Source organism: Pempheris klunzingeri, chromosome 8 (assembly GCF_042242105.1).
Source record: "Pempheris klunzingeri isolate RE-2024b chromosome 8, fPemKlu1.hap1, whole genome shotgun sequence".
NCBI classification, from domain to species: domain Eukaryota; kingdom Metazoa; phylum Chordata; class Actinopteri; order Acropomatiformes; family Pempheridae; genus Pempheris; species Pempheris klunzingeri.
The window spans coordinates 17232828-17247431 of record NC_092019.1 but is presented as its reverse complement, the minus strand read 5'-3'; the positions used below and the strand labels follow the sequence as shown (position 1 = coordinate 17247431).

The 14604-nt window shown below is 42.6% G+C and overlaps 2 protein-coding genes across 3 annotated transcripts; one reads left to right on the top strand and one right to left on the bottom strand.

The window, feature by feature from the left end:
• Positions 1–3230: 3230 nt before the first annotated feature.
• ube2s (ubiquitin-conjugating enzyme E2S) lies at positions 3231–8108 on the bottom strand. Its single transcript, XM_070835380.1, has 4 exons — positions 7955–8108; positions 6632–6779; positions 5019–5209; positions 3231–4926 (listed from the first exon to the last, which is right to left on the bottom strand). Exons 1-4 carry the CDS (start codon positions 7955–7957, stop codon positions 4561–4563), a joined length of 708 nt encoding a protein of 235 aa, XP_070691481.1. The 5' UTR covers positions 7958–8108; the 3' UTR covers positions 3231–4560.
• A 1783-nt stretch (positions 8109–9891) lies between these two features.
• On the top strand, positions 9892–14429 carry josd2 (Josephin domain containing 2). Of its 2 annotated transcripts, none has more exons than XM_070835344.1 (5): positions 9892–10006; positions 10253–10381; positions 11703–11828; positions 12441–12635; positions 12987–14429. In XM_070835344.1, exons 2-5 carry the CDS (start codon positions 10260–10262, stop codon positions 13096–13098), a joined length of 555 nt encoding a protein of 184 aa, XP_070691445.1. In that variant the 5' UTR covers positions 9892–10006; positions 10253–10259; the 3' UTR covers positions 13099–14429. The 2 variants fall into 2 exon arrangements, with proteins under 2 accessions (XP_070691445.1, XP_070691446.1); XM_070835345.1 differs by lacking the exon at positions 9892–10006 and adding an exon at positions 10080–10121.
• Positions 14430–14604: the final 175 nt, after the last annotated feature.

Sequence of the window (14604 nt, the reverse complement as noted above, 5' to 3'; positions counted from 1 at the left end):
CCAAATATCCAGACAGCTCCCAGATAAACGTGCAATCGCAGCTTTCTAGCAATGCACAAGATCTCACATTCAAAGTGGTCAAGGTATTAACTCGAATTATGGAGGGTCGGTCCTCCTGCAACCAAAAGCTTGAAGTCTAATGTGGCATCTTTGCAGCAAAAGAGGCTCAACATACAAAAGAAATGTTTTCCTGTGGGTATCTCCGTACTGAAGCAATGCAGCAGAGAGGCAGGGAGAGAGAGAGAGAGAGAGAGGATGGGAACCAAAGGGTGAAGGGCACACATTCAGCTGTGAAGATGCATCCCTGAGTTACATGGCCACTGGAGGGAGAACAAACCATTTGCACACATTCCTGGCATTGCAAGCGACTGTACCAAAGCGAGCGAACCGAGCGGCGCCCTCACTTTGGCTGCAGGAAGCTGACCAGCTGTGCAGGCGGCAGAGCGTGCAACAATTTCAACAGGTGTTTGTTGGAAATGAAACAAAATGGCTTCTTTTTTTTTTTTTTCACTCTCTCTCTCTTTTCGGAAACGCTGTTGCAAAACTAAAAAAAAAAAAAAAAATGACGCGAATTAGCGAGGAGGGGGAGGGAATCCTTCACACAAGTCTCATGTTGCTGCAAAAGACATTTAATTAAGAGGGAAAGTCGCGGAGCAGCGGCTGCTTTGCTCTTGTCAGTAAAATATGAGCTGCGCAATGACTCCAGCGTTAGCCGAGTGATTTGACATCGACACTTCAGACTACAATCCCTCATTCGTTTGGTTAATAAGTTGCAACTTGCAATGAACAAGCATGCGGGTTATGGACATGACTTGCATGTATCAGTAGGCTAAAAGTGCGTGGGTGTATCCGTGCCGGTGTGTGTGTGCGTGTGTGTGTGTGTGTAGTCCGGCTGTATCTGTCGGTGTGTGTGTGTGTGTGTGTGTGTTATCAGTGGTCTTCATTATCAATTTGTTCATAATGTCGCAATGTGCTCGCAGCTGCCGATTAAAGTGTTTAAGTGATGGAGAACATGTCTGCCCAGCGTAAAGCCTGAGTGGAGATGTTTCCGTGGCGCAGCTTTTTCATCTAAATGTTTTGTTTGACAGCCTCCGGCACAGCTGATGCGTCTAAACACATGCCAAAGTCATTCTCCGCACACACACAGAGCACACAATGAAGGAATCAAACAGTTTTGCCCGTAATTCTGTTATTGGCGTTGCGTTAATAGAAGGTGCATAATGTCGTGTCTTACCTGTGCGTTGCTCTGGGGTTTGATGCTGGAGAGAGAGAGCCTGCGCACTGGATCTCAGCCTTTCTCAGATGGCAGCCTGTTATTGTAGCAGAGGAGGATCAGGACAGCGTGAACTGTTGCCGGATCTGCCACCTGTTTTTTCTTCCTTTCTTTGTTTTCTTTTTTCTTAAATGTCCGTGTTTTTTGCAAGTGCTGCAGATCTCAGAAGCTCTTGGTGTGTCTCCATCAGGCTTTTGTTAATCCATTATCACGGCAGGGAGAGAAACAGAGAAGAAGAAGAAGAAGAAGAAGAAGAAGAAGAAGCAGGAGGGAGAGAAAAAGAGAGAGGGAGGAATAGAGAGAGAGTGATCAACGAGATGCTCGGAGATTTAGCGATACATGTGACAATTCAACTATATAGCACGTCGGAAAAAATCCTTTTTGTTGAAGTTGAAGTGCAGGAGACGCAGGAAGTTAAGCTGCCAGACGCTCAAAGTGCCATCAATAAAAGAAAAAATCGCCCAATTTAACTTTTCTCCACCTAGAAGTGACCGGAGCTGGTTCCCTTCATAATTTCCAGGAGAGACAGGTTACGCCGTCTAACTGCGCCTGTCCTCCCGGAGGTCCGCCGGTGGGGGAGCGCTGTGATTGGTCGGTCGGACTGGTGCTGATGAGACTCTCAACTCCGCGCTGCTCTGCGCTGACCGTCATTAAGCCCATTCAACTGGTGGCGTCCGTCTTTATTCCCCTCCATTTAATCTCCCTCTTTAATTGAACCACACTGGCGGCCCGCATCTGACCGCCTGTGCCGAAAAATAAAGGACCAGTCAGAGATTCAGGTGCTGTTCTGTGAGAAAGTGAAAAGCAGAGACAAACGCTATAAAAAAAAAAAGAGGAAAACTTAATAAATGAAAGTAAATGCCAGTAAATTCAGCGGAAGACCTCCGAGATCCAAAGTGTGTGTGTGTGTGTGTTTTCTTTGTGTGTGTGAGAGAGAGAAAGAGACACGGTTGCCACAGCAACTGTGTCATCATGTTGGTGGCAATTATGAAAGCGATGAAAACGGGGAAGGGGAGAGGATTGGCGCAAAAGCTTTCACACTGGAGCGTGAACGAAACTGTCAATTAGACCCGGACCCACACTGGCAATTCAGAGGTTTCTTGAAGTTTAGGAGGAGCAGGGACGGCTGGAAACCTATCTTAAAAAAAATAAAGAATAAAGGCAGAGTGGAGGGGAGGCGGTGTGAGGTTTCTAGGAGGGGAAGTTGGCTCCTGTTTGGCTTCACTCCACCACCGTCACATGCAGTATCTGCCTCCTCACGACCCTCACATCAACACATCAGCACATCAATCAAACCGGATTTAGTGGTTTGGGGTTTTTTTCCAGTCAGTTTCAGGATTGTGTTACATGAACAGAACTGGACTGAGGCCCGCAGGATGAATCATAATTAACACCAGTGGTCTGTGTGTGACACAGGAAATCCCTTTATATCTGACCCGCAACTGACCATCCAACCATCTAACATTTGTTTGCTTTATGATTAGAGGAAGGAAAAAAAGCGACTTCAGCACAAATAAGAGAGGATGTGCCATGGAGGTGGACGGCAGGTATAGGAGAAGGAGGTAAGCGCTTCTAAAATGGGGCTTGGGGAAGGTGTGAAGGGTTATGTGGAGCCCCAGGTGTCTAAGAAGGGCCTGATAATTACCTGCATGGCAGGCTGCTATTTCTACACAGGTGGGTGGGCTGCATGTCTGCAGCAGAGGCTAGTGGAGCCCTTCATTAGATGGTCCAATGACGCTCTACCGGGTACACTTTCACTCACTGGTTTGCTGGGGTGGATGCAATTACTGATTTCCTCATAATTGTTATTCCATCACTACAGAACAGGAGAGCACTATAAGCAAAATGAAGCACTGCTATACGTCACTGGACAGCAAAGGATATACTCACACACACACAAACCATTTTCCATTGGAGTGAACATCAAATAAAAAGAGCCCATATGAGTCGTTTGTCATTTCACTTCTCATATTTCAATTTTATTAATTTAAATAATTTAAAATGGACACAAAATATCCAGCCAACAGTCTGCACATTGACAGGAGTTTCAGAGGCACCTTTTCTATCCAAATTAACACAGCGCTTCAGTGTGTTTCCTTGGGAAATGTAGGCCCCGCATGCATTTTAGAACAGAGAGAAAACCTGCCCAGGAAACCCCGCCGGTGCACCTGGTGGGGAGACAAAGTCTAGCAAACGTGGAGGTTTTCCTACTGATGTCTTCTCAGGTACCCACATGGCTGGTCGGACAGCTGGGTGTTTGAGACTACATACTGATTTGTAGGGGAGCAGGGGTAGTTAAAGCGAGTCACACCACTGTATGCTCAATACGGAGAATAGATTCTTCTTTTTTTTTTTTTGTTGTTGTTGTTGTATAAAGTAGTCTGGAAACATACCCTGTTCCTTTACAGCCACTGATCTAGGTCTTCACACACAACCACAAGACAGCTGAATATGAACATGTCGATTATAAACAACGTTTGAAAATACTGGACAGTGAAACAATTTTAGAAAAATAAAAAAACAACTTAAAGGGCTGACGATTCCACGGAGAACAAGACAGATCTCTTATGCTCCGCTGCTAACGCGTTCCATACCTTCACTTCATTCAGATCGCAATATGAAAAATTCCATTTAAAAAGATGTTACCGTTTTGTGTGACATTGACAACATTTCTCTCCCAAGACTGAACCGACTGACTTTGTGCACAAATGTTTGGCAACTTCTACCATTATTCCCTTGAGCTCAATTTGAAAACCCGACTTTAATTGAAAGTAACTTCCTGGTTTTAGACTCCCAAGTGAGCCTGGCTGAGCAGTACACAGTACCATCACAGCAGCATTTACCAGGAAAAACCTCAAGAGGAGTCTGAGATGATGGTAGTTATGTTTCATTAATGGACAGACATTAGAGGCCACGTTATGCACAGTGAAGCCCATTCCCTGTGTCATTCAGTCACACCAGGCTGAGAGCAAAACACAACTGATGGCATGATTTCTGCAGCGAAGGCATTGTCTTTCCTGTAAGTGGAAAGTGGAACACGTATTCTTCGTGTCTTCGGGTATGGAAATAATTAAAACACCTGTAATGCCGACAGGACAAACTGGTGGCAAAACAGAGGGTAAGCTATGAATACAAAGTGGAAAGTCTGGATAGGTGGTAGAAAGAGTCGGGGGAAAAAAAGGGGGGAACAAAAACATTGTCAGCACACTTCAATATTTATATTTACACACTCTCGCTCTCACACACATACACACACACACACACACACTGAGAATTTCACTGAGGTATTAAAGTCGCCTCAATGCACGTTTTTTATCTGCTTTCTTTTTCCCTGCTACATTATTAGTGCTACTGCTGTTGCTATTGCTGGTGGTGGTACTGGCTCCGTTGGCTCCGTTACCCAGAGCTGCTGGCACAGCTGCCGCACTGGGTCCCGCTCTCTTCGTGGGGTCACCTGCGTGCTTCTTCGGCTGTGGGCCGTCATTAGGGTCCTGAGGTGCCCCAGACGTCCCACCGGGCCCGCCTATGGCGTGGATCTCTGTGAGCAGACGAGCCCGAGACTCATACTCTGCATAGTCCTCTAACAGCAAACGCCCGGCCTCTTCATTCAGGGCCGACTCTGGATTCGGATGGATGAGGAGACACTTGATTGTCTGTGAGGGAATAAAGGAGATAAAATTGTGAAAATAGCGGAGGCAACACAGATATGATGCTCAGAAAAACAAAGTCTGATGGCCCCTCTTACAAGTAAGACGTGTCTGAGGCCAAGTTCTGCCTTCCAGTCCCTCTTCAACACGTTGACACAGATCTCTCCCTTGTGACCCACGTTGGGGTGAAAAATCTTGGTCAGGAAATACCCCTTGGGTGGAACCGCAGGGAAGTCCTTCCCGAGGACCAGGCGCATTCGGAAAACGCCACCAGCAAATGGAGTTCCCTCTGTCAAAGCATAAAGAATTCATCTCATGAACAGTATGTCCCACCAGTGCCAGACTTGCTTCATAAAAAGAAAGAGGGTCATAGAGTAGCAACTAACAAAAACGTGAAAAATCTTACATCTAAGTCAGCCACAGTTCATTCAACTCAAACTCTCCATCTTTATCAGCACACATTCACGGTGAGAACTGTCACATACACTCTAATATGTGACCGTAGGCAATATACTGTATTTCCTCTTGAAAATATTGTCTGAAGAAAGCGATGTGTCACGTTTCGATGCAGTTTGCTTGCAAATATCTGCTACCAAGACCACTATCAGTGCCTAATAAATCGCACTGATGCAGAGAGGTTGCCGAGTTAAAAAATGCGGACAAGTGTCTGGCTCTTCAAGGCCTCCTTTACAATGACAAAGTCTGAAGCAATGTGCTCATCGTGACAAGATGGGATGGAAATTATTGTCTATGTGCTTCAAGTGGGTTATGTGTCTCACATGTAATTAGCAAAATGTACAAAATCGAGAAAGAGCCTTTATATTATAATATATACATTTTCAAAGGAGCCGTTGAAAAGAACAATTTCTGCTTTGTAAAAAAAAAAAACACATGCAGTAATGCGTCTGCATGTCTTAAGGAGTTGTTGGGCTAATGAGTAAATTATGCAAAAAGTGCATAGTGTTGAAAAGAAAAAACAAGTCTGAAGCAGGTGGCTTCACATTTAAGTTTGAATGGTTATCCACAGACTACCTAAATACAGTGGAGCAGACAGCTATCACATCTTAGCCATCATAAGCGACACAGCTGTTACTACCTTAAGATGATGATAAAAGGTTGGTCGTGAAGGGAAATCTATCTTCGCTGCCAAATAGTTATCAAGATACTTTACTGAATGTGCAGTGGTGGGGCAGCTGACATACTGTAAGCTGCAAGTTTGATGCAACACAAGATAAAAGCTGACTTATTCTATTTATTTTGATCAATTTTACTATTAAGTTGCCGTTTAAAATACATGGTCTACTCAAAGAAAATCATGCGATTGTTACCTGAAAATGTACATTTTCAATCAATAAAATGTAAAAAAAAAAAAAAAAAAAAAAAAACCTTGACCTTTCAGTAATTCCATTTAACCAGGGTTTCAGACATTTTTATGAAAAGTGAAACAGAATAACAAGCTGAGAAAGCTGTGTCATGGACACACAGAAGTAGATTCAAACAAACACTGAGATGCAAAAAATATTATTGTGAGAGATTCTAAAAAAAAAAAAAAGAATAAAAGAAAACAGACGATCTACCTCTGTGCTGACTATAGTGTCTCATCATGCAACACCTTACTCTGAGAACACACACCATGAGCTTCAGTGCAAAAATCAAAGCGTCTCACCCTGGCCTATGTCAGCTTGGCATGACACCATATTGCAAAGCTTACCCGGTCCCTCTATGGCTGTATGCAGTTCAGTTATGTCCTCCTCACTGGGATAAATCTTGATACCCTCAGGCGGGTCTGCCGCTAAAGCTGAAACCTCTTTGTAGACCAAGCGAAGAACATGAGGTGGCAAATTCTCCACATTGGAGTTCTGGAAAAGGACAAAAAGATGGTTTAGCCAACTCAGGTTGTGTTCTACATATGCACAGCCCTGTGCCTCAACATCTGAAAGTAAGAGGTATTTTAAGAATGTTGACATAAATGGTCGTGCTGCTTTACTCACACCTTTATCCTTCTGAAGTTAACAAAGATGTTTTTTTAATCAGCCAATATATTAGACAAGCTCATCAACTTGTACCACTGGAAAAATATACACCATGCTGGCAAGGTTAATGGTCTAATCTCATTAAAACATGTGATCTGTTTTGCACCTGCATTTTGACTACACAAAGATTATCAGAAATCAAGTTTGTGAAAGCACTGGTGTCATCTTTGATAAGACATGTTAGCGTATATAATCACTGCATACCTAAGTGACATATCTTTAATGCTTAAGCTATTACTAAAACAATCAATATTCTGATACTATACTATTATCAATCACTTGTGCTAATACAAAACAAACTTATGTCACATTTGTATTGATGTATATTGGCGTCTTTCATGATAGATAATAGACAAAGACCAATTATCACTTCAGAGGCAACTAACATTAGCCAAATCCACCATCAACATTAGTTGGCACCATCTATATTTTCTCCGGCTGATTTACGAACACATGGCGTGCTTTTCTATTTTTGGTTGCTCTTTATTTTATACTAACGTTGATAATTATGTTAAGAATAAGAAACCTTGAGCTGCTTGGGTCAGTAATGAAGTTCTTACAGCTTCAAAGTGTCCCAGCTGAAGTCAAACAAGTATTAACCTCATTTGTTTAAGGCAACGTTGAGCTTTTCGGGCATTAACACAATCATGAAAGTCAGGTAAAACTAACGTTATTGTAATTGAAGGGTCGTCTACAGGTAACTTTAACGTTACGTTAGCGTTTCGCTGCCGTTAGCAGTGCTAGCCTAGCCTCAATCAGATAACGTTAATGTTAAAGCTGCTCGGTGGCTTTAAAACGTCTAATGCAGTGTTTATTACCATTAAGTAATTAGCTCATTTATACAAATGTAGTTAGATGATGGTTATTAATTAACATCACAGACTCCAGTAAATAGACACAAACCTAATTAAGAGCTCGACGGCTGGCGACGGCTAAACATCGGATCAAGCTAGCAGCTACTGCCGTTAGCCCCTAGCTACAAGCTCGGCCATCCGACTTACCATCTTCAAAAGGAGTTCTGATAAGGCCGTGGATGTCTGGCTGGTGTCAGATACGATTACGCTTTTCTGTTATGTTTGACAAAAAAAAACTATCTTTAATGAAAACTTAACCGGGTCTCACTGGCTGCGCTTCTTTTCTTCTTTTCGTTGACACAGGAACAAAAATACGATCCTCAGTTTAACCTACTACCACGAACCAATAGGCATCTTTGTGATGTGATACGTCAGAAGAAATGAGCCAATGATCACACAATGTTGTGGTTGCGTCACAGTCAAATGCCCAATCAGGCACACGGAGTCGAAAATATGACTGATGTTAGTCAGCCATTGGTCCGTTTGAAAAACTCACATCCCCTCCAACAATGCTGAGAAGATCAATCTGTTTTTTATGAAATACAATCAAATTGCTCAAGAGACAAAGAGACAAAAGAGAAACACGCCCTGCATATCACATCTGAACTGAGGCAGAGGAAGAGAGATCATTGATGAATAGAAGAATAGTTTATTTGAATGGTAGGACTGATGCATAGAAAACTGAATCCAAAATTGTAGTTTAATAAAAGCATTAAAAGCTGTGACCACAAGGGCAGCAACATCAGACCCAGCTCAAAATAGCAAAAATAAAGGCAGATGTTAACAGCAGCAGCTAGAACACACAATAGAAAAATAAATCAACAGCAACAAAACTTCCCATTCAGTCAAACACAGAATCACATTGCATCCGCCACGCAAAAAATAAGCTGGTCTCTCCTTACAACAAGGAACATTCAGCATATAATAAGATGTTTTTCTTGTTTTAAAATACCACTGGTCAAACCCTGTGGGACTGTTGTTGAACATCATGTATCATAAAAACCTACTTGCAGCAGTACCATGAAAAAGTGCAAAACATGTATGGTATGAACCGTCCACTTTCACAGCCGCCTCTAGTTTAGTTTAGTTTGAACAAAAAGGTCAAGGATGTCACAAAGACAATATCCAAGACTTATTTCTATTGTCAGATAATGGTGAAAGGCAGAAAAAAAAACCCAATCTGTATTTCCAGAATCATGGAGCAGGATCAGTGCATTCATCAGGTTATGATACACCCCTGATATGCACACTGAGCCTTACATGTGTATGAGGCTGACAGACAACCAGACCGTCATCTCATCTTCATCTTCATCCTTCCAAATATTCTTACACATGGAGGCCCGTTTTCAATAAGAGCATTATGGATACTTCTTTTTCTTATATGGTTAAAAATTGCATCTCAGAGTCTCAAAGAAATAAACCATAATCATAGTTTTATCATATTTTTCATTGTTGTTTTAATGTAATGACATATATACTATATCTTTTAGACTGTACATTTCTTTTCCATTATTTAAACAGAGGTCATCAATAACATTAATTTTCATTATTATTTGTATGTCATTTGCTTGCATTTGGCCTGCGTAGAAAGAAAAAAGTACTCAGATCTTTTACTTAAGTAAAAAGTAGAAGTACCATAGAGCAGAAATACTCTGTTACAGGTAAATCCTGCAATCCACACACACGGAGTAATGCTGTCATTATTTCATATTCTTTTACTTCTACACAGTTTTACTGTAGGAATATTACCCATGTAGGGCTTTTACTTGCAAACAGAGTATTATTTTTACAGTGTGGTATTTGCACTTTTATTTAAGTAAAGGATCAAAATGCTTCCTGCACCACTGCCTTACACCCTAAAGCACCATCATCACCACCATCTTCATCATCAATAACCAGACTCGCCACGAGGGGGCGCTTCAACATAACGTCCACAGTCATAAGACCTGCGTGTCAGCCTGGTGGACATTAGCGAGCGGTTAGCAGGCAAGTTTTACCTTTTATTTCATTGTGGGGTTTTTTATCAGTAAAACACAATAATCACAATAATCAATAATCGTGGTTTCCAGCGGGGCTGACAGACAGGACCGGACGTGGGCGTGACAATCACCACAACAAAAACAACAGATCTGCTTCCGGTTTCTGGATGTAGCTGTCAGAGTCCAGCATCTTTTTAACAGGGAATCGCTTCATCAGCAGGTCAGTAGCTTCATTTAGCCGGTGTAGATTAATAATAGTCCACTTTGCTGTGGTTTGAGCAGCCAAATGCGGCCGGGTGTTATCAGCAGGCTGTGATAGTTTAACCTCAGTGACGGTAAGCCAAAGCTAACCACTTTAAAGACAGACAGACGGACGGACGGACGGACAGACAGACACCCGGCTGATTAACTAACTAACCACACACGGTGGCTAATGTTTGACTTGTTACTCCCTCTGTGTGCCAAGTATTAGTATGAGCGAAGGAGAGGTGTTTCATGAGAAGCAACGACTGGAGCTGTGCGCTATCCATGCTCTCAACAATGTGCTCCAGGAGCGGGTGTTCACCAAGGAGACGGCCGATGACATCTGCAAACGGTACGGCTACGGGTTGGTCATGCATCGGTGTGCCTGCTCACACACGGAGGCAGGGGAAACACATTCAACTACTTTGCATCAACCAACAAGGGCATCCAGAGTGTGATACTTAGTAAACAAAAGTGTGTCAGTGTCGACATTGGCCCCAAGCCCCATGTCTGACCTGATCACTCCATACATTAGTCCAATCTCTGTGTTCCCTGTCAAAATGTTGTGTTTGAACTGTAATTCAGCAGCTGGTTGTATCTCCACAGTTGAGTTTTGTGATCCCACAGATGTCTGCTTTCTGTCCAGAGAGATAAAATGCTCACCAGAGGTGAAACCAACAGTTGAAATCCAGTATTTCCACAGTCTGCCATAGATAATGCAGCAGAGAAGAGGAGCAGAGCGGAGTGGTACATACATGCCTGGTTTTGCCCCTGGTGAACATTTTATCATTTCAGGTAGACCAGGCCACATCTGCGAGTTCACAAAAATACTTTTGAGCATCTATCCTGCTGCTCGATAACTGGTGTGAAAAAAAAAAAATTGATTTTTCTCCAAAGGTTTGCACAGGGCTCACTGTATGACTGAATCATGGAGTAACATAGGGATGTTCAGGTTGTTGTTCACGCCCTGACCTAGTTTCAGACACAGCAGTAATGCTGTTTAACAGTGTGTTGGATGAAAAACCAGAGGGAAACCAAAACCTTAAGTATTGCATCGCCTCCGACTATAAAGTCAGCGTCTTTAAAAAAAAAAAAAAGCTGTAAATCCACAAGACTTGAATTCATGACAGTATCAGGTGACACTTTGTGGGTCAACTGACAATGAACCAGTGACTCCAGGATTTCCCGCCATGTCTGATGAAGTATAACATTAACCCCGGGAAACGGATCAGTGGTGCAGTGTCACATTGTACAAGCCATTGAATTTAAGACGAAATTTACTAACTTTAGAGAATATGAGACGAGATGAGTCATGATCTGGACAGCTTATGACCTGAATTTAGAGGAAGAAACCGCGTGTCTCCACTGACTCAACGACACTCTGTCCAGGTTGTTTTAAACAAAACCATTTTATTGAAATAAAGGGCAGTTCTGAAAACAAACGAAGCCGTATCCTAGTTCAATCACAGCGGATGTCGGATCTGTCAGCGGAGCCCAGAGTGCAGAGACATTTACGCAGAAAAGAGAGCCAACAAAACCTCACTGCAGTGCTGATTCCCAACAGTCCTGGCAAGAAGAGGCCTCCCCACCAGTGGCCAAATTTAAAACTGAGCCGCTGAACTACGAGGTGGATTTCTTTTTTTTTTAAATGTTCTATTGCTCCCTCTCTGCAGGCTGGCTCCACAGTGTGTGGTGAACCCTCACCGCTCAGTGTTAGGCACAGGAAATTATGACGTCAACGTCATCATGGCGGCACTACAGAGCAGGGAACTGGCTGCAGTGTGGTGGGACAAACGCAGGTGAGTTAGACACACTGCACCCTGTGAGATGAAAGACTTTTTTTTTTTTTCCAGAAACTTCAAGCTTTACTGCATTAACATGAAATCTCACTGAAATCTGAAAGCCACCAGTTTGGGTTTAAGGGATAGCCCTTCCCAAAACAGACATTAATTTGCCAAGTTCCTTGGATTTCTGGGCTTGTTTTTCCAGTTATAGTGCATTTCTCCTATTTCCATGAGAAAGTCTCAAGATAAATAACTTAATTTGGAGTTTGATGATTAAAAAGCGCAAGCTCTTTTTGTCTGACAATGAAAGATCAAAGGCATCTTTTTAAACTCCCAGACGGATCCAGAGATTCCCATGTCTGCACAAGTTGTAGACTATAAAACTATCATGCAATGCAACCCCAGGGCATGTTGGGCCATAAATAAGAGCTGTGACTGGCTAGATGTAGAAATAGGGATTTTACTGTGGGAAATTTAGAAAGTCAGTGCAGAAATAGGGGAGCCAGGTAAACCCCAACAGTCTAGTGTAACAGTTCATGATGAAACATGCAACCAACAAAACCAATAACAGAGAATATCTCAAGGTGGAAGTTTTGTTTCTTTGGTTCTCCCTTTTTCAAAAAACAGGACGGTTCAGAGCCTTTGCATGCCAAAGGTCCAGGGTTTTATTCTTAATGTCCCATCACGAGTATCACTGGGGATCGTGTCCCTCCCGCTCCGACGGCGGCACTGGCTCGCAGTTCGGCAAGTTAACGGACAGTACTACAACCTGGACTCCAAACTGAAGAGTCCTGTCTGCATTGGGGGAGAAGCAGAACTACGGTAAGAATGTGCAAACATATTTCCAGACGTGTGTGTGTGTGTGTGTGTGTGTGTGTGTGTGTGTGTGTGTGTGTGTGTGTGTGTGTGTGTGTGTGTGTGTGTGTGTGTGTGTGTGTGTGTGTGTGTGTGTGTGTGTGTGTGTGTGTGTGTGCGTGCGCCCTGAGTTAGATCAGAACTTGGCTTTTGTGCGCTGCTTGAACTCAGCGAGTGAGTCATGCCATATGAGTGGTCACATGGGGCTTACCTCACTGTTTGTTTGTGTTAGAACGCTGCACTTGTGTAATCTAACCTCTGTCTGTGTCTGTGTTTCTCTAACCGTTCTCCCGCCTGTGGTCCCTGTTTGTCTTGCAGAACATTTCTCAGTGAACAGCTTTCTCAGGACGTGGCAGAGATGCTCCTGGTTGTGCGACGAGAGGTGGAGGAGGACGGATCGTGGCTGAACTCTGACAACCCCAACAAGTGATGCCTTGTGGCAGGACACACCTGTACATAGCACAGAAAAACACTGCTCTGGGAAAATGAAAGACTTTTTTTTTAAAAAAAAAAACAAACACCTCATTACAGAGAATTCTTCAGGGAATGCACTAAAACACATTTAATATCTACACACAAACACACAGAGGAAATTCCAAAGAGAAGCAGAGGCCGGTGTTTACTCCTGAAATGAAGAACTGTTTTGATTGTAACGGCTGTAAAAGCTATTGCTCTGATACGAACCTGTATCTGCGTTGTCGTGCTCTTGGTACCTTTGTTTTAACACTGGGAAGGTGCATCTACGCTAACAAAGTCTGAGGCAAATGTGGGCAGGTTTGACGATGCTTGAGCTGTGACGTGACTGAACTGTTTTGTGGTAGGAAAATTGCAGTGTTTGCGCATGAAAAGCCATCTGCAATAAGGATAACTGGACCGCTTCGGTTACTAAAACATCACCCGGATGAATTTGCCATGTCACATATCTTTCCCAGACTTTTAAGATCAGTTATCAAGCAGCAGATGAGTTCACCATCTCTTCCGAGGACCTTTGTTGTAAACCTTCTATGCACTGCAGAGTTAGATGTTTGTTGGCACCGTTTGTCTATGTGTGTCCACACAGGCGCAGGTACTGTGGAGGCATCGAAGGACTACCCGTGTATTTGCATGTTTTCATCCATTTACTACAACATTCTGGACAGTTTTCAAAGCGTGCCACGATTTTTTATATTTTTTTCAAATGCCAGACAGCCTTTTTTTCCCCCCTTTCATTTAGCTCAAGTATGAAATATAAATCAACTTACAGAGTTGAAATGTGTTTGAGATCAATAATCCATCACAGTGGCCGCTGTAAACCTCCTTTTATGTTTGCCAAAGTTGTGTTATTGATGTGTGATAAGGCAGCTGAATCCACACAGCAATGAAGCTTTGATAAAATGAAAACAAACATGACTTTGATTATGATGGATTATCCGTCTCAACCTCAAGTCTCTACAGGCTGAGTTTCACACAGCTGTCATGAATGAAACACCTTTGTATTAACATCACTTTATTTAAGATCAAAATGGAACGGCTGCAGGAATATGAAGTGCACTAGTCATGATTAGATGTAAATTAGTCAAACATGCAAAAACACTGGTTCTGTGACTGTATGTAACCTTTATGTTTGCATTGTGTCTCCTATTGATCTATGCATATCCAAAAGAATAGGAAGACTGTCTCTGGTACACACTAGTGACTAACTTACACATAAACCCAAGCTCAGAGGTTCATAATATTGAAGCGTATTTATATTAAAGTTTGACCTCCTGTTTTAAGTATGAATCTATCGTAAAGCATGCTGTGTGTGTCTGTTATTTACATTGCATTGCCCCGTAGACACGGCGAAGACCAGGTGAAGGTTATTGAAGTCATTTTTATTTATATTAGACTCTTGAGTGTAAAAGGATGCCATTCAAAAGGAGCATTGATAACCATACAAACTCAATTCAAGGGTTAA